General features: G+C 38.9%; 1 protein-coding gene across 1 annotated transcript in view; it reads left to right on the forward strand.

The window, feature by feature from the left end:
- ACTN2 (actinin alpha 2) overlaps positions 1-26473 on the forward strand; it is a 69017-nt gene that overhangs the window by 24710 nt on the left and 17834 nt on the right. Inside the window, exons 3-12 of the mRNA XM_082303441.1 lie at positions 87-206; positions 6166-6252; positions 7342-7429; positions 9473-9551; positions 12397-12478; positions 15801-15886; positions 17328-17420; positions 18407-18637; positions 19772-19919; positions 21432-21582. Coding sequence (XP_082159567.1) covers positions 87-206; positions 6166-6252; positions 7342-7429; positions 9473-9551; positions 12397-12478; positions 15801-15886; positions 17328-17420; positions 18407-18637; positions 19772-19919; positions 21432-21582 — 1165 coding nt within the window. The remainder of the gene's footprint in view (positions 1-86; positions 207-6165; positions 6253-7341; positions 7430-9472; positions 9552-12396; positions 12479-15800; positions 15887-17327; positions 17421-18406; positions 18638-19771; positions 19920-21431; positions 21583-26473) is intronic.

The following is a 26473-nucleotide window of genomic DNA, read 5'->3' on the forward strand; positions in this document are numbered from 1 at the left end:
CCACATCCACTCTTGATTTCTAATCACTTGTATGTCTGTAGCAAGGTGTATGTAACAATAAACACATTAAATTTGTTCTTCTGCAGGGGAAAGGCTACCAAAACCAGACAGAGGGAAGATGCGCTTCCACAAAATTGCTAATGTCAACAAAGCTCTGGATTATATCGCCAGCAAAGGAGTGAAACTTGTGTCAATTGGTGCAGAAGGTATGTGACAGAGCTTCAGTCCCCTTTACTGAGGTCACATTACAGAGCAGTCTGATGGAGACCCTTGGCCACGTTATTTGCATTGTTCTCTCCTTATGGGTGCCTCAAAAATCCCTTAATGTTGATTGCTGCACTGTATCTGTGAAAGGACAAGAGGTGGAAATTTCTGGACACCTGGAGAAGGATAGGGGTATAAATAAGCACTAAGCTTAGTCTATCTCCAAGGTTAAATTGAATTGCCTGTGTTTCAGTGGGTGTTCAGATAATGATTTTTTTTCTTACAGAACATTGTGTTTTTCCTACACAATATTAAAAATAAGGAGCTCCTTTAGAAACTGAGTTGGATTCTAAGGTGTGCTTCATACAATCTGGCATCTTTAGGAGGTATTATTCAGACAAGACAAAGGCTGACATCACTATGGAATGGCTGGAACCTATTCCTATTTTATTATGAGATTTTCTGCAGCTGTGTTTCTAAAATTCAGATGTAGATTTAAGGGAGTGATCAAAAGAAACTGTGGTAGCTGGGGAGAGATTGAACATATGAAGAAAATGGAGTGGGATGCTATTTACTAAAGTAATTGCTTTTATATTGTTCTGCTGTTCAGGTAGCTAAGTACAAACCTGTGGTTGTCTAGCTACATTCTGATAGATGTAAGCTGAGCTAAAGAAGGCAGGGTCTCACTGCAAGTGAACCTATGCTTCCCTAGGAGATTCAATTAATTGTTTAAAAATGACAAAGGTATGTTTAGAACTTGTTGCTCCTTAAAGATATTTGCATAATGGTTTGCATAGCCATTACCATACCAACAATGATGTGGCTAGCATGATATCCAACTATTTTTGATTCCATGGCCTCAGTGATGTGCTTCTTTTTCCCCACTCCAACGTGTCCTTAGAGCAAAATTTTGGCTGTAACCTTACTATGATGATGATAAGCACTCCTACATTCCACTGCCATTTTTAGGCCTTTTTAGATTGATTTATGATCCTCTTCTTCCTGTTTCCAGATTTCTACAGGCTTATATGTATCCTTATTCTGGCTTCCAAGCCTTGATCCCAGGGAGCTTACTGTAATTGTGGATGGAACAGGAGATTCATTATGTGGGATAAGGGGATCTGTGGAGATAATGGAGAGATCTGTCAGCATTCATTGGTTTTACTATGGTTTGGCCTAGTCCACTTGGTTCCTCAAATATTGTTCACCAAATGTGTTCAGTTTCTAGATCTAGAACTCAAAAATCCCAAGACATGTGCTCCATGGGCAAAGCGTTTGTTTGAACACACTCTTTATTTATTTGAGACTGAATTGGGTGGATCACCTGAGTCCAAATACATAGCATGTTATGTGTCTTTAGGCACATAACAGAGACTTTTTTGGGGAATATATCATCAGTGGGGAGAAATGGGTAATTCCCACAGGCACTTCAGATTTCGTACGAGCTCTACTGCATTTCAGAGGTGCCTGGCTCCCTCCATCAATTGTGCAGGCTGCTGGGGCACCTGGGCCCTTTGCTCAGTTAAATGAAGTGCGATGGAAAAATATTCTGCTACCTTAAACCTCTGCAGTTAAGGTTCTTCCGAGAGTGACATGGCATTGAATGGACAGCAGAGGGTACTGAAGAGACAATTTATATGTGGGAATGAAAATTAAGCATACAGATGCCTGTTGGTGAAGAAATGCTGAAGAAATTACAAAGCATGGAGTGAATGAAAGGTAGTTCCTGACGTGTTGTGCAGGAGATTCTGAGGCTTCCTAACCAAAAACAGAGTGTAGCAAAAGGAGTATCTTGAGGGACAGAGTGGTCATTCTCTCTGATCCCAGTTTGCACAAGGCTGGAGTATTTAAACCAAGATACATCAGCTCATATCTGCTCCTGAAAGGAGCAAGCCAGCCCTCTCACCCCCACCTCCCTTATTTTATCCCATTTATTGCTGGTCACTACTGGCAGGGCACTCAGGCTGGGGAACACCATTTGAGCACTTTCTGTAGCACCTGAAGGCAAAGCATCTGGGATAGCCTGATTAGTTGAAAACATTTAAACTAACCCTGCTGCTCCCCGTGGCAGCAGCTGGCATGGGTTCAGATGCTCTGTGATTTAGGTGCTCAGCGATAATTCCCTTTGGGAAGGTGTCACGAAGAAAGGGCAGTAATATCTTCCAGCTTTTCAGACACTTGCTGCAAGTTGACTGTCCATGCATCCAGTATTTATTCTTGCATGTAGCAGCAGGCCATACCTAGTAAGCCAAGAGATGAAGGCGATAGTTTTAGCTATTATTCCCTGTTTCTGGAATTCTCAATCTGTAAAATTGATGTATTAAAAGCAAAAATGAATTAATTATCATTTTAAAAAAATTAAATTCTTGGATGGAAGCATGGGAGAAAAATTCACAGCTCCTGTCATAGCTTAGGTGCAGAGAGGAACCTGTCATTGTAAGCCATTACACTATGTTGAGTATGGCCTGATGCCCACATTAGATTACATCCATGTGGGCAGGAGCAGATAGATTCATGTGCCTTCCCCTCCCACTCTAAACAGGCTGAGCACAAAGCCAGCTCTGGCACAGATGTGCTTAGTGCCCTGTTAGTTTACTGCATCCCCTCTTCTAAATTTGTTATCTAAGGCACAGGGTGGTGCTGATGCAGTAGTGCAGTATCGCATCTGACTGGGTATGGTTTCACAGTGTGGGACCTCTGGCACCAGTGTGTGTTTAAAGAGTCTCTGTGCCCCCTGGAACTGCATTCTTGCTCCCACACTTCACAGCCCTGCCCTCTCACTGGGGCTGACAACTGTTGCTGTAGCTCTGCTGGAGACTGGATCAGCAATCTGATCTGTTTTTAAAACGTGCTCCACTTTTGTTTTCTTTTGTTGCATTTTTCAGGGTTGTTGACTGGGCAGTCATTATAGTAGGTTGGAGTAAATGCCAGCAAGGAGGCAGAGCACAGTCTCCTTAAGTTTGTTTTGTTATCAAAGCCCACAGCCCCTTAACTCTGCCCCTGTGTGTGAGCATGGGGCGTATGGGTTTGCCTGCACCCATCTGTTTGGGCATTCTCTGAGTTACATGGATGCTTAGAATACTTTTTAATTTCCAAAGCATATAAGTTTTGTATCTAAATCTGCAGAGGATCATGTTCCATTATCTGACATACTGAATGGTGAACAGCACGTAGGCCCAAGGGGAACAACTGACATTTAAAATGGGGCCTCAAAATGGTGATTCCTGTGGGACATCAGTACAAAAATAAAATTAGTATTTTTAAGGGTCCAGGGATATTCTTTAAAGTCATCATTATTGTTCTGAGCCTGACTTCTCTGGGCTGTCTGTGGAGTGGAGAGAGCTGATCACTTTTAATTGTGATGCTGAGCAGGAGACAAATTTACCTACTCTGATCTGTCTTGTTGAAGAATCTCTCCACTGGTCATGAAATGAGACTAGAGAGTCAAGAAGCTAAAAGAAAAAAACTGTGAAAGTAGTCCTTATGAGCCATTCACAGTCCAGGACTTAGACATTTTCCCTTAAGTTTTAAAAAAGTACAGTAACTCCATTTGCAAGGTACTTGCATCTTGAATGAAATCAACTAGATATTGAGAACCACAAAGGACAAGTATCCTGTTAATTGGAAACACTTCTGTATTGCTTTTCTGGGAAGTGGGGAAAATGTTAAAGACCAAATGATCTGTGAATCTGCTACAAGAAGGTTAGAATTAAAAAAAAAAAAAAACAACCAACAAAAAAAAAAACAAAGCAGAATTAAAAAAATGGGACTAAAACCTTTGAGGACTTGCTTTGCTTAACTTTTTCCCTAGACAGTTTTTATTGTTTCTCCTTCATTTTCTCTTCTCTCCTTTTCTGCCCTCATCCCCAGAAAGCTGTAGCTTTGTGTATGTGAGGGGTAGGACCTATATTCCTGCCAGAGCAAACAGGCAGTGTGAAAAAATTAATGAAGTCTTCTATTGACCTGTAGAGGAAAATTATAGGAATGAATCAATACCTTTTTGTCACTGATACTTTTCAATATTTTAGCAACTTTTGTTTTTCTTCCTTGTCCTTTATAGGAGTCTTTTTTGTTGTTGTTGTTTTATGCTAGCAGTAGATAATGAGAAACCAAAGCTGGCAAATCACTTGAAAATCCTCCTGAGGCACAACACAGAAATTTCCCTCTCTTGCTCTTTCATTCTGTATGTGTGTACATATGGATATGTAAATCAAAACAACGATGTAGTGATTATGCAAATCTATGAATTGATTGCCTGGCAATCAGGAATACCTCCTGAGTATTTAAATACATTTATTTTACGTTTGAAGAAATTTGTCTTTACTGTATGTACATATCAGACGTCTGATCAAAATAGTGAAGTTCTTGGCCCAGGAGGAGGGAAGAAAGAGAAAAACTACATGCTCTCATTTCCATTTGGTCTTTTTTTGTCTGAAAGGGTTTCGTTTTGAGATTTGAGGTCTTTCAGGGCCAATAATGTAGGATGCATGGAAGGTAGGAAGAGTGGTGTAAGAAATCTGGAAAATTAGTGCAGGATCCAAAGGGGAAAGTGGAAAATTAGCCATATATAAAAACTTGAATTATCACACTAACAAAATAAGTATAGGATAGTGATGGGTTACATATTTCCTATCACATTTGTTAATTCCATAGGTTCAAATGACAACTTGTGTCATGTCCTACTGCAATTTAACATGTGTCTCAAGTCTCAGAGACGGCAGCTGCTTTGTTCTGTGAAAGTTGCCCCTGGATTCAGGCAATTTTAAGTAGCAGAGTGACTGTATTTTCTGCTGGCACTTCTGTTGGCATTTGATGTTAAATTGAGGAAATTCCTCCTGCTGCAAGTTCTTCCTGCTGTTTGCCCAGAACACCAGTGGGCCCCCAGGCAGACACAGCTGCTCCACTTTTTGAGAAAGGCTGGAGGTGACTTTTAAGTAGGGGAGCAGCTGGTGCCTTCCCTGCTCCACTGCTCTTCTGGTGTGAGGTGACTGGAAAGTCAGTCTGTAGTTCCCATCTCTGACTGTCCCATCTCCTCCCTTCCCAATGCTGTACCCTCCTTATAGTCTCAGTATGTTTTTCTGAGCCTCTTCACTTACTTTTCAGAATGATTTAACATTACCACCACATTTAAGTGATCTGGCTGTATATTTTTTGGTGTTGAGAAATTTAAGTGGTATCACTTAATTACAATGTGGGAGCAGTGGATTCTGACCCGGCTTGTGGCAGGGATTCCCATGTTCACTATGTTACAGGTAGTCTCAAGCAGTCTTGGAACAAATTGAAACCCCAGAGGTAAAAAAACCCCATTTATATTAAAGATACACAAATGTGTGCATGCTTCAGAGCTGTGAGGCACTACAACCTCGTGGCCGTGGCTCTGAACAGCTTGGCAGGAAGCTGCGTAGCTCAGTGTCAGGAGGTGCTGTGTCTCCTGAGCTGTTCTTCATGTCTTGTCTATGCTGGCACTATAGGTAAATTCTGAAACATATCTAAATAGTGTAGAGGAAATTCTGAGTACCATTTTATTAAAAAACTGTGCTGTCAATGTCCTGTAGTTTCTTAAAAGTTGGGTTAAGACCGTATGTTTTTTAGTTCTGTGTTTGAAAACTGTTAATACTGATACTGTTCAAACTTTCAGTATTACCCTTCCTGCTCTCTCTAAAACATCATCCTTAAAGGTAAAGATTTGAAACTGTTACAACTACCTGGAGAGAAGCCTTTTAGCATGGAAGGACTGAAGTGACCTTAACCTCAGTAACTTTCAGTCCTTCTGACAGAGTAGCACAAGCATGAGTTTGTTGAAAAATGAACCCAGGTGAACTCTGTGTGAATAAAGAATTATAGTAGAAGTATAATTAATTTACTAGTTACATTGTATTATTTATAGAAATACATGATAAAAATAAGATGAAATTGAAAAAACCTTTTAAATACTACTACTACATCCATTTTTCACCTTAGAAATCGTGGATGGCAACGTGAAAATGACACTGGGTATGATCTGGACTATCATCCTTCGTTTCGCTATTCAGGACATTTCAGTGGAAGGTAAGAGTAATACAATTATGTTAAATAACTAAGAAATTTCCTTAAAGACAGTTTTATATGAATCGTGTACAAGTGAGAGGAGTGTTTTAAAAATAATTTTTTTCACAGCAAATGATACTGTAAGTTCTCCACCTGGTGACAAAATGAATTTCTGGAGGGAAAATTATTTACTCTCCTTATTTTGACAGAGACCTTGAGCCAGCTTTCTAAGTGTAGAAGTTCTGGTCATGTCTTTCAGCTACAGAGACAGAAACATGACTATATTTCTGAGCTTCTGAGCTGTACCCTTTGTGTTTGGTCCTATTTCCAACATATGTTTGTAGTCCTGTCCATTTGTCATGTTCTTTGCAAATAAATATTATCTGATTATATCCCAGTTCTTTCTATCTATCACTTTTTCCCCTCACTGTTTCAGAATTTTTTTTCTTAACTTCCCCTTGGTAACTGCCTCCAAAAAGCTTGTTGTTACAATATTTTTTTAAATCAAGTCCAGACTTTGAAATTCTAGAATTCTAGAAACTAATCTCAATTTTCAACAAAAGTAGAATCATTTCAAGCTCCTAATGTTCTGCCCACATAATTTGTGGGATATTAAATGTGGACCTAATGGTTTATTTAATAATTTCTGACCTTTACTTATGCATTCAGATGCCCATAGGGTTTAGACAATAAAGGTCTTTTTTGGTCACTTAAACTTCATGTAGGCACCAACACAATCTTCTATGTCTACTTGTATTATATTTTTATTGGGTATTTTTCTCCAATATACAGCCTGCTGTCCAACCAATATAACTCCTTCAACTTCTAACATCCCAGAACTTCTGTGCAGGCTGAGACTCGAATCTTAACTGACCTCTGTATTTTAATAAAGTCCCAGTAGTCCATTTATATGACCATCTTTTAGGATTAAATGTTGGTTTATACCATTCAGTTTCAGGTGGCCAACCACATTTAAAATGATAAGAAATTAATTACTTGGTTTATACCATTCAGTTTCAGGTGGCCAACCACATTTAAAATGACAAGAAATTAATTACTTGAGCACTTTTTGAATTTTTACTTTTTTTTACTCCCTTGTGTCTTTTACAGAGACCTCTGCCAAAGAAGGGCTGCTGCTGTGGTGTCAAAGGAAAACTGCTCCTTACAGAAATGTAAACATTCAGAACTTCCATCTTAGGTAAACTTCCATTATTTCAAGAGGTAGAAGCACTCTCAAAAATATTATGCCAAATTTTTCCCACAGTTGTGTAGGTATACATTTGACAGGAGAATTTTAACCTTCACTGTTAACTAGACTTTTTTTTTTTTCAAATTCTCCTGCTCTGTCTTCAGAGTGTTATTTTGGTTAGCCTTCAGCATTATTTGCTATGACTTCCAGAGTTACTATTTAAAAGAAAAAGATCCTGCTATATATGGAATGACCATATTACATTTTTAGAGGTCCTTTGTATTATATGGGAATTCCCGAGTACTGCAGCATAGTGGCAGACAACTGCTTTCAAATGACAGCCACAGAGAAACTCTTCTGGCAAAAAGACCAGTGTGTTGAGCATGTGAATATCTCATTATGATGAATCAGTCTTTATTATTTTGCAATGTACATTACTATAAGGAGCATAAAATGCACTCAGTACATACACAACAGCAGCACTGTAAACACATTTGTTTACAGAATCAGGATCATAACCTAAGTTGGAAAATTTAGTGAAGCTCCAGCCTTGTGTTTCTGTGTTTTCATTAAGAGCTAGAATGGGAATTCCAAGCCATATACAGACTGCCTGGTTTGGGGCTTTCACTGGGCTAGTTCCTGAAACTGTGCCACTGGCCTACCTCATTAAACTACATGATTTGCCATTTGCACTGTTTAACCATGTGATCTTCCCTTCCCTGAGACCCTTCTAGTATTTAAAACAAGAGCTCTATATTAGTGTTTTGAATTAATTCTTAAGGTAGCACCTAAAGCACATTTAGTGACAGAGAAGATACAGGTCATATATGCATTCCAAGATAAGAAAAATTTGTTTGATTTATAGTCTCTATATTGTCTTTCAGAGATCTGAAATTTGGTGTTACTTTCCTAGAATATGCAAAGGTATATTTAGTAGAACTTTATATGGATCAATGGTATACTGTAAGTTACAGTGTCAGAATCTTAGTGTATATATGTACCTATATTGGTCTGATACATGATATGGGGAAAACATCTTGAATGGAAGTATCTTGATTTATGTTTGGGTGGATTGGCTCTTATAGTACTACTTTGCTGGGGGCTGTCCAGATCATTTCAGTTTACACCTTTTGGGAAAAAAATAAATTGTTTGTTTGGTGCTCAGTTTGATTCGGTTTTACATTCTAGATGATTTTATATTATGCAGTGTAGGTATATTCTGCTTGGTTGTGTTACATTTTTTTGGAGATGGTTCTGTTATTTGAAGGACCTACCCAGACATCTCAGTAGTAGGGATTTTGACAGTCTTAACATGTTAGGGTCACACAATTACTACCCAGGACAAGACCTCAAACCCTCAGTCCCTGTGATTGCTTAAAGGGTTTACATATAGTATCTTTCAGAATAACTGCTTCTGGCTGAAAGGAACCTCTCATAATCTTTCCAAAAATATGTTATTTGTAGCTCCATTCATTTCCTGTTCTGGCCACAAAAGGTAGGAGGACTGAAGTCAGGATGAAGAGTAAGAGCTCAGATCAAAGGTGTCATATATGTGAAGTGTTTTAAATAAACTGAGCTGATTTATGATTTCTTACTTCTCTAAGCACATGGTTGTGCCAGTAAAATTCTCAGAAATAACAGAGGAAAAGCCAATTGCTTCATCAAATTCAAGTAATTGCAGGTTTGCTCTCCTTTGATTTTTTCAAATACGCTGTGAGTGTAATGGGAGATGATGCACTTTCTTGGATGAATGTGTACTTGAGCTGTCCTAGAACACTGCATGAATTAAGCAATTGAAATCAGGGACTGTTGCACGAAGTGTACATTTCCTAGAAAGTATATGGAGTTCTTAATTGTGTATGGACTGTAGAGTAAGATATGTACTATAGTTAAAGGAGTAGAGTAACAACAGCTCAGAGAGCACTGACAGGACCTAAATGTCAGCATTTGACAGAATTCCTGCTTTATTTTAAGCCTTGAGCAAGGATCAAACTGTAAAATGCCATGACTTTGTTAACTAATTTTTTTCCATTTTATTTTTTTGTTGTAAAGCTGGAAAGATGGCCTTGGATTATGTGCACTTATCCACAGACACCGACCTGATCTTATTGACTACTCCAAGCTAAATAAGGTCATCAGTCTGGGTGGTACAGCATGCTGTCCTGCAGTGATTTGGCTGGCTTCTGGTTTGCTTAGCATGTTTTCTAAAAGACAGGCTGAGGAGTGCATACTAATTCTGACTGACTTTCTAAAGTCCTTCCCAAAAAAATCTCAATGACACGAGGGAGAGGACCTTCTGACTCTCCTGTGTCCTCTCCTTCCCATTAATGACTTGAGCATTTTGTTGCAAATAATCTAGTCCTCAGATGCTGGCAGTTGATAAAGTCTTTACACTGCCCAATATGGATGTTAAATACATTGGAATTAGCCATTTTCTGCTGATAGTAATGTCCATCCTGTTTTTATCTGGTGTAAATGACTGCAGATTGCAGACCAGTAAACAATGACATGACAATTAATCCTAAAATTCCTTAGAACAAACACTACCCTTGCTAATTAGGAATACACAGTAAGTTACTAGTTTTACCTATTCATAAAGTATTCCGTGATTCTCAGATTATAGTTCTATCTATACTTCAGACAAGTGGAAACAAAACCGATAATCTAACTTCCTTAGGTAGTACCTCATGGGGATTACAAAACTATTTTATTACCATGTGCTACTTATGGCAAAATGCATGTTTTCTAAATGATACTTTGGTTTGAGAGGGAGGAATGAGGAATGAGCAGTAATGTCAGAATTTCTTGGTACCGTTACTGAAGAAAAAAAATCTAGAAAGAAGTAGAATGTTGTTGTTTCACGTTAGGTCTCAATACACACATGCTGTTTTCTCCTCTTTGGAATGAATGCTTCTTGAGATCTCATGTAAACACCAGTGCAACAGAAATCTTAATCATAGTTTTCATCTGTTGTGTGCAACTTTGCACTGATGAGAGAGACTGGTAAAACATCAGCTGTATTTTTCCATTCCATGCCCTTTCATTGCAAATTAGTTTACTAGTGGAATCAACTGTTATTAGAAAGTCCTTGGTGAAGGAAAAGATAAATGAATGAACTGAAACTATTTTAAAACTTAGTCTGCATTTTATATATATGTTCAATTTATGCCAGGGTCCCTGAAGTGTGCAGTGATGAAAATTAAATAAACTTGGTATTGAACATGTAAGATTTTAATTTAGGCAGCTGTTAAGATAACTTCAGATCTGAACCAATGGGCAAAATATTAGCCATCAATACGAGCTTGTTCTTCAATTCTATATAAAACCTTTCCTACAGATAAACAGAGTAATGGAATGACTAAGCTACCTGTCTCTGTGCACATGTGCTTATTATGCATGGCGGGAACAGAAGTGAGTTTGATTGAATTTGTGCTTTGAATAGTGGTACGTGGTACTAAAGAACATCACAGTATAACCATCCCATAGATGAGTGCTGAGAAAAGGGAACAGAACATAAGCAGGTCTCTTCAATGTTACTATTTCCCTCTTAGAGGTTTCCAAAATAACAACAGGTCAGGTTTCAAATTGAGGCTGAGCTGTTGCACGTAAAGCACATGCAGAAAAAAAATCCTAAAATAGATCTTGCTTTTCTGGCTGTGTTTGATTGACTCTTCATTTTGGTTACATTAACAGCTGTCTTGGTGTCTTGTTTCTTATCTCCTGCATGCTGTCCTTTCCTTTTCTCACTAATGTGTTTTGTGTGAACTTGTAGCTGGAAAGATGGCCTTGCTTTCAACGCCCTTATCCATAGACACAGGCCTGATCTCCTTGACTATGCCAAGTTAGATGAGGTATTTCTTTAGCTGTAGCAGATATTTTTAGTTACTGTGGCTTGTAGTTTTGTTTAAAAGGATGGGTGATGGAAATCTCCAATTATTCAGAGGCTGCTATGATTTTAAAGCAATCCTTTACCAGTGGAGCACTATTTACTCCTGCACTTAGTAGCAAGCACACAAATAGGAGGTGCTCATCACTCATTCATAAGCAAAGTGCTTTAACCTAGTCAATAGGTCTCAGTTAGATTTACTGTCTTTTTTACTTTGCTTTTCTGCATCTTATTTTCCCAGTCTCTCTCTATAGACATGGGCATTGTTCAGAGTGGCTATGACCAGTTAGCAGTTTGTGACTATGTCAAAATAATAACAGCATTAATGGCATGAACTGCCATTTCACATAGCATGGTTTCCCTCCAAGCTGATATGGGAAGGCTGCCTTAATTGCTGCCCTAATCTGACACACTCTTTCATTGTCAGAAACAGCTGCCTGTAATGTAAGACACAAAATGTGTGCTCTCTATCTGAACTGTTCTCACTGCTTCCTTTCTCTTTCCTTCAAAAACCAAAATCTCAAAACCAGAGGAAGTGCTTGAATTTCCGTAACCCTAAAATTCAGCTTATAGAGGCATTACAGACTTTTATTTCCAAGCCCAACCTGGCAAGTTTTGCTCCCTCTGGAGAACAATTCTATCTGTGCTTACTTCTTCTCATGCATGCACCTAACCAGAAGGGAACTCAGGAGAAGTCATATCCCTGCGATGTACTGTGTAGTGGGCATAAAACAGGCAGTCTTGTTTAGCCTGCTGGTCCAGTGGCATTTAGTGTCTATATTGCTGCTGTACTTCATTCAGAGCTCAGAATTGAGCGTACACTGCATATGTCATTTGTGTTCACCTCCAGAATGTATTTCCAGCAGAGTTCTAGTGGTAGATAATAGCTTATTAAGGTTTTCTTTTGAAAACATAGCAGCAGATGGACCAAAAGTTAATCTACCTAGACTCTGTTTTTTGAAGAACAATAGTTATGGCTCCAGTTTACAGTCTGGAAAAACAGAAGCTAAATTTTAGTGTACCTCCTCTAGTCTTGCTTCAAGGAAAAACTTCTATCTTTGACTCATTATATTCCTTTTCTTTAATGCAGGATGACCCCATAGGGAACATCAACCTTGCCATGGAAATTGCTGAAAAGCATTTGGATATCCCAAAGATGCTGGATGCAGAAGGTGAGAGTTACACCTTATTGAAGTTTGTGTTGGTCATAAGCAGGACACAGTAAAATTTCTTTTTTTTTTCCTAGAAGATTTTCAGTATTCCTTCCATACAAATCATAATGTAGCAACCTGCTTCATTTTCAAAAAATATTTTCATTCTTTTCCCCATGCATTGGATATTTTCACTTGCTTTTTGCTTCATTATTTATTGTTCATTAATGTTTGCCTTTATTATAGTACTTTGGACCTTAACCTCAGCACATGGCCCCACTGTGTTAACTGAGGTAAAATGAAGAATTGGAAGTTAGTCCTTGCCTTTAATAAGTAAAATTTAATACGGGAAATATAACTGTTAGCAGCTTAAAGCATATTCAGTTTTTTAAATGTTTAAGTGAGGGGTCAAAAATAGAAATAGAAGTACAAAACTTTCAAAATATACTAACACATGCCTCCTCTGAAAGAGAGCTTGGTTGAGGGAACCATTTTTTTTTTGTTTATTTTAGTTCTAAACTCTTTGTAGTGATACTTTCAACAAGTAATTTTTGTGTCTCAAGTTGTCTTGAGCGTTTCCTGAACTTCTTCAAGATAACCAAATTTTTGTACTCTGGGCAAAAAATGCTACCAAAACTACTGGAATTTTCCTACATTAGTTTAAAGCATTCTTCTCCAAGAATGGAGACTCAGCTCTGGTGGCTTGTCAGTAGAGCAGTGATAACATGAGAATTATCCAGAGCACTCAAACTGACTACACCTGCTGCTGTTGAAGTCTTCATTCAGAAAGTTAGACAGGATAATTTGGAAAATCCAGGTTGTAACCTCTTCATTGAAGAATAGTTTCACTTTCATGCTTTAAAACTGTTTTCATCTTTTGAACTGCAATTCCCCTTTCAAGCACCACTTAATTACTTTGCTCTGAAATACTGTGCAAGGAATAAACAGAGAAGTGCTGTCTCTTTGCCATTGAGCAGCTTCTACTATCATTCTGCTTTCTACATTTTTTTTTCTCTTCTCTTCATCCTCAGTGTAAGAAACCTTTTATTTTCCTTGCCAGATTTTCTGCACATTCTATTCCTTATCTTACTATTCTCCTCTTGGCAGGGGAGGAGGTAATAAAATTATATTTCTTCTAATACCTTTTAAGTGTTCATGGTCACTTTTTACTTTCTTTACTTCCACTGTGCTCTCCATGGAAACTTTGCAAAGCTTCGTTCACAGCTACATAAAGTAGATGCAAAATCAGTAAATATATTGGTCCTGAACTTAGAAATCTCACTGTTAACGTTAGAAATTGTCCCCTCGTTCCTGGGTCTTTTCAAGTTAGTATCTTCTCATTCCCTACATTGACAGGAATCCTTGCAGCTTGCACTATAGTCATTCATTACTCAGCCACAACTGCTGTAAAAACACCTTTTTCTGTCTTTCTCTGCTAAGTATTGAAAAGGTCCATTTTTACCCATGGATGCATACCTTGATTGCACCCACTTTATATCTTCACTCTTTCCTGCCATGGCAGGGACAAAGCTATTTTTAGCCAACCAAGCAAAACCCTCCTGTGATGTATGCTGTTAACTAAAAAGATGGGCTGGCACTGGGATTGCAGAACTGCTACTATCCAAGCTTTTCTTAGCACAAAATGTATTTCTGGACTGCAGGAGTTGTACAGGTTTCCAATATATGCCAGTACCCTGTCAGCCACAGGGACCCTGTGCTGATACTATGTGCACTATGTGCAGTTCTAGTCTGTGACTGTCAGTGGCTGTGTTTAGCTCTGCAATAATTGCAGTGATTCAGATGAAGTTGCTTTGGAGTGGCAGCGAAGCTGAACCCAGTAGATCTGCCAGCCATGCCATCTGCTTGGAAGTTTCCACAAACCAGAAGGTAGCAATACCCTTCTGTACAGTCTCAGCCTTTAGATGTTTTGCCATTTTAGGAAGAGTTGTGTATTTTTTGTTTGCTGATTCCTAAAGCTTAGGTGGCTTTGCACTCATATCAGTAAACAGATGCAACCTGAATAATGGTGTATTTATTTGGAATCCTTACAGCACTGAGGTGACACCATTAGCATAATCAGATGAAAGTATCTTGTGAGAATTTCTGAGCAGTTAACCCTCTTCTCTCCACACAGATGTAGTAAACACTGCCAGACCTGATGAAAGAGCCATTATGACTTATGTTTCCTGTTACTACCATGCATTTGCTGGTGCTCAGAAGGTGAGATTGTAGATGGATCAGATCTCATCCTTCACCTTCTGTCTTGTTTCTTTCAGCAATTTTTCCTTTTCTGATCTTTTCCTCACTAGTTACTAGAACAGCATCTTAGAGCTGAGCTCATTTCCTGTTGCCTCTTTTCTCTGTGAGCCACTGTTTTAGTAGAGCCAGTAGTAGTCCATCCTTTTGTTCCATAGAAACAAATCTTCCTGTCTCATCTTTCTGCATATTTACTAATAATATCCAGTAGGTTTTTGATGGCTGGTTACTGAATGGGATAGAGGATGATATTCCCTTTAAATGATATTGTGTGAATTCATTTGAAGCACCATTAAAAATGCAAGATGAAAATACGCAGAGTGAAAAAAAATTTCAATAGTAGAATGCCATCTTTCTTCTCTCTGCTGGATATTATTTCTGCTACAGATGTCAAAATCATCATAACATGCTCAGAAAATAAACCCTTCTCTTATGTTTTCAGGATTGTTTTTAAAATGTTAAATGCTTAATGGTAAGTACAAACAGCAACATCTAATGATGCTACTATGCAAAACAGACACAGAAACATATGTAGACATCTCAGACAAGCTCTGGAATCATGTCATAAAGAAAAGAAGGAAAATTCTAAAAAGCAAGGCGGTTTGGAGTTGGGCATACTTCAGGTACTGGTAATATAAGGAATACTGATATATAATGCTAAGGTTGTAACTAATCCAGGTGCAACTTCCAATGAATATCTCCCCAGATCGAAATGTAGTCTGCCTTTCCTGTGTCTTAGTCAAAACCCCCACAATCCAAGTCACCAGACATACATGTGTCAGTTCTTAAGCAGACAGTCTTGTTAAGGTTACTCCCCCTGTGGCAATACTGCAGGATCGAGCTTATTAAAAAAAATCCTCCTCTTTGTATGAGCTTATACTGGATTTTTAATGTATTTTATATTCCGTCAGCACCCCTCAATCTAACATTAAATTTATTACAGCTTTGTAGAGCCTCTAGAATACAGAGCTATGGATAAGAAAACAGTAAGAAGGACATGAAGTTATGCATTTATTTATTCCTCCTATTTTCTACTCCTCGATTCCTTTTTTTCTTGTTTTATTTTAACTTCTCCCCCCTCTTGTAGATATTGTGAACACTCCCAAACCTGATGAGAGAGCTATCATGACATATGTGTCCTGCTTCTACCATGCTTTTGCTGGAGCAGAGCAGGTATTAATCAACTGTCCCTTCAGGTTGCTGTGTTTTTGATTGGTTGTTTCACATTTCCACTAGCTTATTTAAAAAAAACCCAAACAACTAATTTAGTACTATGTGGTTTTAATTAACATTTGCAAGTATTACTTGAGCACTAATATTTGTTTTTAACCAACTCTCAAACCTGTTTTAGTTAAATGTGTAACAAATTAACTTCTTTAATTCAAATAGAGATTTTGCTTCTAATTTTGGGTCTTTATTTGGAAATTTTAAGGACTGTTTCAGAAAAAATGTGTTTGAAGATATTGTTAAGTGGAGTTGTTGCTTGTTGCTACAACATCTTATGTGTTTACTGCATAATAGAATATTTGACTTTTGGAGACGGAGACTTACTTATGCTGAGTAGTAATTTAGGGCTAGATTTTCAAAGATGCCTAAAGACACAGAAGGGCACAGAAGACATCCAACACAGTATTTGTGCCTGGTTCCCACTGAAGCCATAAGAATTATTTGTGGATGAAAGTGCTAGTATAAAAGGCATGAATAACAGCAGCAGAGCTGTTTTCGGTGAGATTGTCACTTATAAATGTGGCATTTCCTACTCTTCTGCTTCATACATTTCTAGCCTACAAATGGACATAACCCAACTTCTGTTAAAAAAAATAAAGAACCTTTAAAGTAGTTGATATTTTCCCTTCATCCTCAGGACTGAATTTCCCTTCCTGTTGGCTAGGTCGCCTATACCTTACCACAGCACAACTACACTGTTGCACTCTCTCACTTCTGGGTATGACGGTTTTGCTATCTGTGCAAGAGGGGAATTCCAAATACTCTTTAACACAGGAGTCTACATGGATATTTATTTGATTAGATCATCAGAGTCATATTTGTGTGAAAGTATTGCTCTGTGATACCAAACTAGTAAATTTTAAATATGGCAGAGCTACACAGTGCCTTCGCATATAAATTTGTCAGGAGGCATGAGAAGATTTGCTGTCAGTGGTTGAGCTGCACTTATTCTCAAGGGTGTATGTACATATGATATGCAGATATAGAGTGGTCTGAGACTCCTGCATCACATGTGGTGTCTTTCCAGTGTGGCTAACAAATCTAATACTTTTTGGATGTGATTTAAAAAAATAACCTAATAGGATATCTTTAAGACTTGCCTAAGTTGTCTTTAAAAAGAAAAGATTTATTAGACAACTATATAGTAAGGCTTCATTGTACAACAAAGGGACCTCTGTGCTGATCCATGCCTCATTCAGGCCTTTGGAATCTATGGCTGCAGAAGGAGGGAAAATGAGTATCTAAGCAATCTAGGAGCATAAATCAACAACTATAAAAGAATGTGATCTTTTATTTGCAGCAGCCACATTCTCTCTCTTTCTCCAAGCCTATACCTTTCTCAGAATGTGTTTATGAATATGTCCTGTTTATTTGCTGTGTCTTACAGGCTGAGACTGCAGCTAACCGGATCTGTAAGGTGCTTGCTGTGAATCAGGAAAATGAGAGGTTGATGGAAGAGTATGAGAGACTAGCAAGTGAGGTAAGGATGCTCTATGTGTAATGTGGTGACAATTATGTCTGTGAAATATTGAAAGATGAAAGATTCATGCACTCTCTTCAAGACAGGAAAGTGGAGACACTGGAAGGGTAAATCTCACAGTGGCAGGTTACAAAGCCCAGGTGCCCAGGATATCAAGTTTTAGGTGATTCCTTTGCCACAGACTTCCTGTGTGACCTTCAGCAAGTCAGTCAGTCTTGTTAACGTGCCCAAAAGTGTCATCTGTCTGCCCCAAGACCAAGCTTCCTGTCTCTCTAATCTTGGAAGACAGCCATCCTTGACCACATGCGGAACATACAGATCCTGTCACTCCAAGCAAGCCCATTGGCTTTTTGTACTGCAAAGCACACCTGGAGAGGGTCTGTCAGGTTGTTCACAATTCATCTGTGAGCACAGACAGCAGATGAATGTACAGATGAAGGTATTCCTCCTGTCCTTTCTTGTTTAATGGCAAATCTGCTGAGCATGACTACAGATATACAGTGCACAAGTGAGAGCTTTGTTATCTTTTATGCATAACCTGCAAAAACATACTGAGGTCACAGCACTACTTTCTGTATCTAAATTTGCACTAATGGCCTTCCAAGTGAAGATTTTTATATGACTTGAGGCTGTTTCTGACCTGATCCCATAACTATGACTACCTGAAAAACCAAGACCAATACTTTTGAAAGGGGTAGATGATACTGGGTAACTCAGATTTTGAGTAATTAGAGACACCTTACATGTGTCTTAATCTTTCTGAAAACCAGGGTATTTCTAGAAATACCTAGAATATCTGTGCAAATTTGCTATAAAAGTATTGTTCAACTTGGAATATCTTGTGTTTACTTGCCATTAAGGCATCAGTACCAACTGAAGTGAATAATATTAAAATGGAACAAAACTAAGATTTGTATGTTCAAGATAGCCTTTTCTTCATTGTTTTTCCATTGTCTTGATTTGACTTGTTTATGTTGGTTTGAAAGCTTTTAGAATGGATTCGCCGGACAATTCCTTGGCTGGAAAACAGGACCCCAGAAAAAACAATGCAGGCTATGCAGAAGAAATTAGAGGATTTCCGGGACTACCGCCGCAAACACAAGCCTCCCAAAGTCCAAGAGAAATGTCAGTTGGAGATCAATTTCAACACCCTGCAGACAAAACTGAGAATCAGCAATCGGCCAGCTTTCATGCCATCAGAGGGGAAAATGGTTTCAGTAAGTAAAGGAGGCATCAATATTCTGTTTGCTTCATCAATGATCTTCCAAAAATGTCAACATGAAGGATTGAAGGGAAATTCTAAGTCATCTTCAGAAACATCAGTTTGCTGCACTTTTTCAACACCAAACGCTTTTTACATATTCCCTTTCATTCTAGAATCTTGCTTTCTAATAAGCATGCTCCTGCCTCTTTGAAGGCTTTCACAAAAGCAAGTTATCTGGAGATGCAAGACGATACAGAGCTTCCTTTGGCAGTGTTATCAATACTTCTGTATCAGTGAGGCCAATGATTGTTTATTTAAGCAAAACTCAGTGGTTTCACTGACCTTTTAGTCATCAAACTTAAACAAACAGACAATGCTCAATACATGTTTCTGCATTTTTCAATTCTGCTTTTTTTCTTATGTCTATGAAGACAAGAATAGTCAGTACCAAGAATCCTCATCTGCTGATAAGTACTGTGACTTGACTGTGGGTCAAAACATTTCCCGTTGAATATAGCAAACCTGTTTCTGTACTCTACTCTATCATTGTGTTTTGGTTTCTCAGATTTCATAAACAAAAAAAAATTGCTCCGTCTGAAAAGGGCCATTGTCCACTCCCCGTATGCAGGAAATAAGGGCCCTGTTACTTCAGCTTCCCACTCATGTCTTTGAGTTTGCAAGGAAGCTCACAAAACTTTGTGTACTACAGAAGGTGAAATGAATTTGTGTTCCAGGTAAAATACGCACCAAATCCTCTTGATACTAATTACTTTGCTATTGTCAACTTGTGAAAGCAAAGCACTTTCATTTTGATAACAGATAGGTATATCATAAAAGAACACGCACATTGTAAAATGGAGGTAAAAGCAATATATTGTGAAGACATTGGACACATAACCATGCTCAAAAACCATTTCTATAGGGGCTCATTTTGTGACCCCATCTGAATGCAACACACTATGAGAAGCAGGTGTCTGCACTAAAAGACAACTGCCTCACAACATTTTCTCTGATTCTGTGATTTTACAAAATCTGAACATAAAAACTTCTCTTTTTGAAGCCAAATTGTGAAGGAATCAAAAATCTGTAAATTTAGATAAAAAGAGGTTATAGTTTCATCCATCTCTCCCATGTATTCTCTTCACAGGATATTGCCGGTGCTTGGCAGAGACTTGAGCAAGCTGAGAAGGGCTATGAAGAGTGGCTGCTGAATGAAATACGACGACTGGAAAGACTTGAACACTTGGCTGAGAAATTTAGGCAGAAGGCTTCCACTCATGAACAGTGGGCATATGGTGAGGAGAGATGCCTTTTAACATTTTTAGTATTTTAATGTTCAAAGTTGAACTGTCAGTGCTGAGTATTTGCCAGCCATGAACTCACTTATAAGTAGTTTGGACAGTTTCAGACAACCTAAAATAATAACAGATAAAATGTCAGGTTTTGTTGACTGTAGTCACGATCCTAACTTGTTGGCATGTTGCTAATGAGATGTAACTGTAAAAATCATACTTGAGGTAGTGAGTCAATGGGAATATTCTGCATTTGAATAGAGGCCATTACTGCTGATGTATTCCTATGTAGTTGTACACCAGCAATCCAACCAGGAATGCAATGATACCACTGGCTGAGTGTGAAATTATTAATGGAGGTATTCTGAGTTTATTATTATTTGGTCATCATGATGTTCTGGGTAGTCCAGATAAGCTACATGACAATAGACTCGTGTCTGCTTTGCTCCAAACCCTCGATTACACGCCATTTATAGTTCTGGCTTTTAATGGTAACCTAACCTTACCTGTAGTTGTGACACCTGTAGGACCATACAGTGGCATTCAGTTTTGTTGGGGACTATTAAACATAGGTCTGCTCTATCATCCTGACGACTGTCTTGCTGTTTCTGCCATGCTTCTGGCTTTTTCCAGCAAGATTCTTTTGACACTGTGAAAGTGAATCAGAGTCCATCCTCTAACAGTTGCTGGAAGCATGCAAGGCTGTAAACGGCTGCCAAGCAGATACTAGAAGGGAAACTACACCATTTATCAGCCCTGAGAGCCTATTTCTAAGCATAAACTACTCATGGTGACAAGTTACAGCTGTTGTGTAGGGAAAACTTCACATAGGCTGGTACACAAACAATAGTTGCTTCTGGCTCTAGGATTCACAGAGCTGTAAATGCCATGTGGTGAGTGTAGCTGCAGGGCCTGTCTGTGTGGACTCAGTTGTCCAACATAGGAGTTACTCAGCAGTAGTATTTCAGTTTCTACTTAATCTTTGCTTCCCTAGCCTTTTGTAGATAAGTTGGGATTTTCCACTTAAAATTCAGTGTTTGATACAAAAGGCAGTCACACATCTCAGGGCTGGTTTTTTGTTAAGTGCTGAAATGAATAATGAATTGAAGGCAGAACAAAAAAGAATAACAGATCATTAGTAAGAGTGAAGCTGAGCATAGCAGTGTGATTTCTGGTTTTGTAAGTCTATTCTACAAAAACTTAGCACAGTGGTTTAGAAATACAGTTTTTGCTAATATACCATTTTTATGCCAGTTTCTCCAGCAAAGTAATAGTCGCTGTTTTAGACCTGTATCAGCAGACTATGCAAAAATCAAGACATCACTGTGAGAGCTTTAAAAATATATGTTTCTAATTAACATGTGCTGACAATTTGCTGCTGATTTCAGTGGGGGTGGGATTTAATTCCAGACATATGATTTTCACCACGCCTCAACCAAAAATTTGATTAAATTTGCAATTTTCCTAACAAATAAATTAGCAAAAAATGAGTAATATTTTAATTTCCTCTTTCAGGCAAAGAGCAGACCTTGCTTCAGAAGGATTATGAGTCTGCCTCTCTGACAGAAGTCCGTGCCATGTTAAGGAAACATGAAGCTTTTGAGAGCGATTTGGCTGCTCACCAGGACAGGGTGGAACAGATCGCTGCCATTGCCCAGGAGCTGAAGTATGTTCCATTTAAAGGCTTGCAGCTGCTGACATTTAACTTTGCGATAAACTCTTTCCAATGAATTTGATAGTGTCATAGGTACCAACGTAGGAATTCCAGACATAGCTTCATAAGTATATTATCTGAGCTGGTCACTGAGACCTTTCCCTCATCCCCCTCTTACCCCCAACCAAATATAGATATTCAACTGACCAAAATTATTTGAAAACAAACATTTTCAACTTGACTTCACAGTAATCTTTTAGCATTAGCTCTACCCATTGTGGGTTGATGGGAATCCTGGAGGTGTTTATTTCTCAGTTCATGGTCTGCTGAGAGGTACTGCCTATGAGTTGTTTAACTTAGAAAATATTTTCATTTACACAAATTACAGATCAAGTATCTTCACAAGTATATTGGTCCTTTTGAAAGGCTTCACATCCCTATATTATCTCCATAATAGTGGGTAATGCACTGACTTTCCTGCAGATTTAATTGTCTCTAATATGCTTATTTTCACAACTTCTTGATATTATATTTGGAAGTGCCCTTGTCTTCATTTTACAGAAGGGACAGTGGGGCATATGGAAACTAAGTAACTTGCTCAGGGTTGCACAAGGAATCAAGCACACACAAGGCTCTCCTATAGGAGAGGCAGAGTTTTCATCCACAGTTCCATCAATTTAGCCACTGACGCTTGCTCAGCCAGCATACTATGCCCAGAGAAAACACAGCCAAAGCTGAGAACTGCTCATTTAGGCTACATCTGTGTTGTTGACATCAGCTGCATAGGTCAGCAGTGTGAAGAGTCAAGGCTCTGGACTGACCCCTTATGGCAGCAAAGTCCTGAGTGTTGTTCAAGTTAGTCTGGCTAAACTCTGTCCCTGTTGGTGGAGCTTGCTTTTGTTTGTGGGAAGGTTGTTAATTCACCTGTGTGAAGCACAGTTCTGTGAGCTCTGCCTGCACTGATAGGACTGTAGCATTATGTACCTGTTTGGGTAAAGCCATCTTGGTGTTAACACCAAGGTAAGCACATTTGATTTTATCACCTTATGCAGTTAATTGCAGAGGCTTTGTACTGTAAATCAGTGGTGCCACTCCTGGTCTTGGCAGTTTGGCACTCACTGTATAAATCTGTAAAGCCAACAGGAGGAAATGTGCAGTAGTGGTTGAAACAGCAGCCAAGATCAAAATTCTCAGATTCCTGCCCTTGGCTTCAGCTCTCCAAGTTTCAGTTTCTCACCTTGAACAGGCAGAACAGTTACTGCTCAGAAATCAAGTCTTAGAAACATGCCCTTTTGTCACTTTGTGAAGGACCATGACTCATAAACAGCTCCATATTCATTAATGATTTAAAAATCAGGGACTTGTCTAAAAATGTAGTTCATACCTGATAGTAGCAGCACTTACAGGAATTGTGTAATTCAAATGGATTGAAAAGAAAAAGCCCATCTTCAAGATAATTTAAAGGAAGAAAAGTAAATCACAGTGGGCAGTACTGTGTTTTGGTTAATGTGAAAGAAATCTGAAAAAATTACAGAGAATGGAGACTGCCCTGAATATGTGAGCTTATGAAACACCTCCTAGCATGCCTTGATCTCTGTGGAGTTATTTCATAGAATGGCTCAAGTTGAAAGGGACCTTAATGACCATTTAGTTCCAAGACCCCTACCATGGACAAGGACATCTTCCACTAGATAACGTTCAAAGCCCCATACAACCTCGCCTTGAACACCTCCAGGGATGGGGCATCCACAGCTTCTCTGGGCAACTTGTTCCAGTGCCTTAGCACCCTCACAGTAAAGAATTTCTGCCTAATATCCAGTCTAAATCTGCCCTCTTGCTGTTTAAAGCCATTCCCCCTTGTCCTCATTAAAAGTCCCTCTCCAGCTCTCTTTTAAGTCCCCTTTAGGCACTGGAAGGCTGCTATAAGGTCTCCCCAAAACCAACTCTTCTATAGGCTGGGCAGCCCCAAGTCTCTCAGCCTGTCTTCCTGGGACAGATGCTCCACCCCTCTGATCATCTTTGTGTCCCTTCTCTGGACCGACTCCAACAGGTCCATGTCTTTTGTGGAGGCCCCAGAGCTGGCTGCAGTGTTCCAGGTGGGGTCTCACCAGAGCAGAGCAGAGGGGCAGAATCCCCTCCCTGGCCCTGCTGGCCACGCTGCTTTGGATGCAGCCCAGGACACGTTTGGCTTTTTGGGCTGCAAGTGCACATTGCTGCGTCATATTTAGCTTCTTGTTAACCAACATCCCCAAGTCCTTCCCCCCAGGGCTGCTCTCAATCCATTCTCTACCCAGCCTGTATTTCTGCTTGGGATTACCCCTGAGATTTGCTTCTCTTTATACTAAAGAAAGTTTCTGTAACACCTAATCATTGCTAATTCAGATTCAGCTTTATGAATTATGTGAAAGTTTGGGAATGTAGTATACACAGCACAGCATCTGCTTACCAGTGTTTTGAACCCTCTGTCCTTTACCTCTGGTGACGCCAATGAACACGGTATCCTGTCTATTTTGGGATTGTCTCTTCTCAGTTGTTTCAGTAATTTGCTGTGTGAAGTTAAACAAGTTATTTGTGGCCTGGGCTGCGAAGGTGCTGAAAGCTGATTGCATTTAGAGATGCTCTAATTTGACTTCTCTGCTTCTCCGTACAATGGGGCTATCAGTGCCTGATTTTTCACTGTGACTTTGTAGCTCAGTTAGGCTTAATGCCCATGGAGAATACTGAATGAAAGGTCATAAAGGTCAGGTTTTATCACTGGCTGCAAGCAAATGGACACCTTCTGTCTAAATACTGATTTTAATTATATGTAATTCCTCGCACAATAAAACTATGGAGGAAAATGCTAATTTCTTTCTTAATCCATATTTTTAAAGAAGGATCAATGTCTGAATGCTAAGAAATGTGCACCTGATACAAAACCTGTTGAAGTCCATGTGGGTATTTCTTTCTTGATTTTTGCTTATTTGTTTGGTTGGTGGGTTGGTTGGTTTTTTTCTCATCACTGGAGCAGGCCCTTACAGAAACCATCATCATCTGTGTCTACATTCCAAGTCAGTCCACCTCCATGTTTTGTTTTAGTCGATCTCTTGGATGCCTAATGTTGCAAATTTCAAAAGAGAACTATTGCTGTATGACCTTGAACTCTACTAGTTACAGTTTCCTGTCTGATCTGGTATTTTCTGCTGCAGCAGCTCAGTCCACTTTGTGCTTAAGGTTAAAGTTGCTACAAGCTTGTTGATTGTTGCTATTTAGATAGAGGATTTATGTTGGTATGCAAACAGGTGATTCCAGCCAGGATGCTGCTATAAGATTGTTGTGTTCGCAGCCTGTATAGGCTTAGATATTCCTTGGCAAAGAGGCATGACAGGGCTTGGATAGGGCTTTATACAAAGCTGAAGGGGGACAGGCATTTCTAAATTCAGATTTGCCATTTATGACATAACAAATGCTAACTTGAGTGAGCTGTACTATGAAAACCCATATTAATTTATGATCTTATGTGCTCATTTCAATGTTTCCAATCATCAAGGCAAAATTTTTGGAATGTAATTTCTTGTATATCCATCACTTCTAATGTCCTGATTTCCAGCCAAGGAGACCATTATCTGTAACACTGATTTGAGAGTCATCTTGATTCTGGAGACCTGGGCTCAAACTGTGCTTACATGCATGGTTAACATGAACCTTGTTCTGAAGCACTGCTAAAACATGTTGCTCAGCAGGTTATTTCTGTGGCACTATCACTGTTCCTAAAGTGAGCTCATACTTAAGTGCTTCTCTGGATCAGGTCAAAATGTCAGTAAATTTTTAATTTTGGACAGATAAGATTGAATTACTTGTAAGATCAATAGCGGTAACTTAGTAATTTTAAATTCCAAAGGCTGTAGGTTTCAAATGGCCAAACAAATAGAAAGACTGTTCTCTTAGAAGGTCTGTAACACAGGAGAAGCTGTATTTCATGCAATGCAAAGCACAAATTTTAACAAAATGTAAATCTAGTCTCTTCAATGTTGGGGAAGATACAAAAATTAATAGGACAGGGAATGTAAGCCTGTGCTCTATTTCCAAGTAGTTAATATTTGATGAGTTATTACTTCTTCTGCTCCTGCTTTGAGCAGAAAAATGTTCTTTGATACCTACAACACACTTACTTGAAGTAAAGAACAGCAGGCCCAGAAAGGTAGTGGAGCTACATTGTTTAATGCCACTTGGTAAGCTAACTTAGGATTTTTGACCCATGGGTGCCCTTTTAAAAAGTTGTTTTGATATTATTCTTCTACGTATTTGTCCACAGCATATATACCTGGAAGGAACAGGATAGTAGAGATCTTAGGGGAATGATGGAATCTCCCTGGCAGAGCTTGTGGAGGAGGGTGGCATATCACCTTCCAGCACTTTGACCACAGCTGGTACAATCAGTCCCTCACTTTCATGGAAGGACACCTGCCCTTACTCTAATTGACAAAAGGAGATAAGTGATCCATTGAAGCAAAAATAAAATTTGCTCACTCAGGAAAAAAATCTAATAATCTTAATATGCTATAATACTAATATTTCAGCCAAAAACTCATGACAGCAAAATAAATCTCAGCCTGTTTCATCCAAGACTCTATGCTCCTGACTTAAAATTTCTTAGCAGATAGGTGGCTTTTGTTGCGTCCCTTGAAGGCTAATGAAAGGGCTTCCAAGAAGTTCCTTAACTTTTGAGTTAAGGAACCCTTGTACAGTATGACTTGCTGGCAGCTTTCTCCTTACATACAAGAGTTTACTTTCACAATTTTGGGTTGTTTTTGTTATTTTTAAAAATGTTTAGGAGAATTGGATTAGAGAATACCTAGGCAAACTTGACATCTACAAGTCCATGGGCTCTGATGTGCTGCATCCATGAGTGCTAAAAGAACTG

The sequence above is a fragment of the Coloeus monedula genome (genome assembly GCF_965178545.1).
Source record: "Coloeus monedula genome assembly, chromosome: 2".
NCBI classification, from domain to species: Eukaryota; Metazoa; Chordata; class Aves; order Passeriformes; family Corvidae; genus Coloeus; species Coloeus monedula.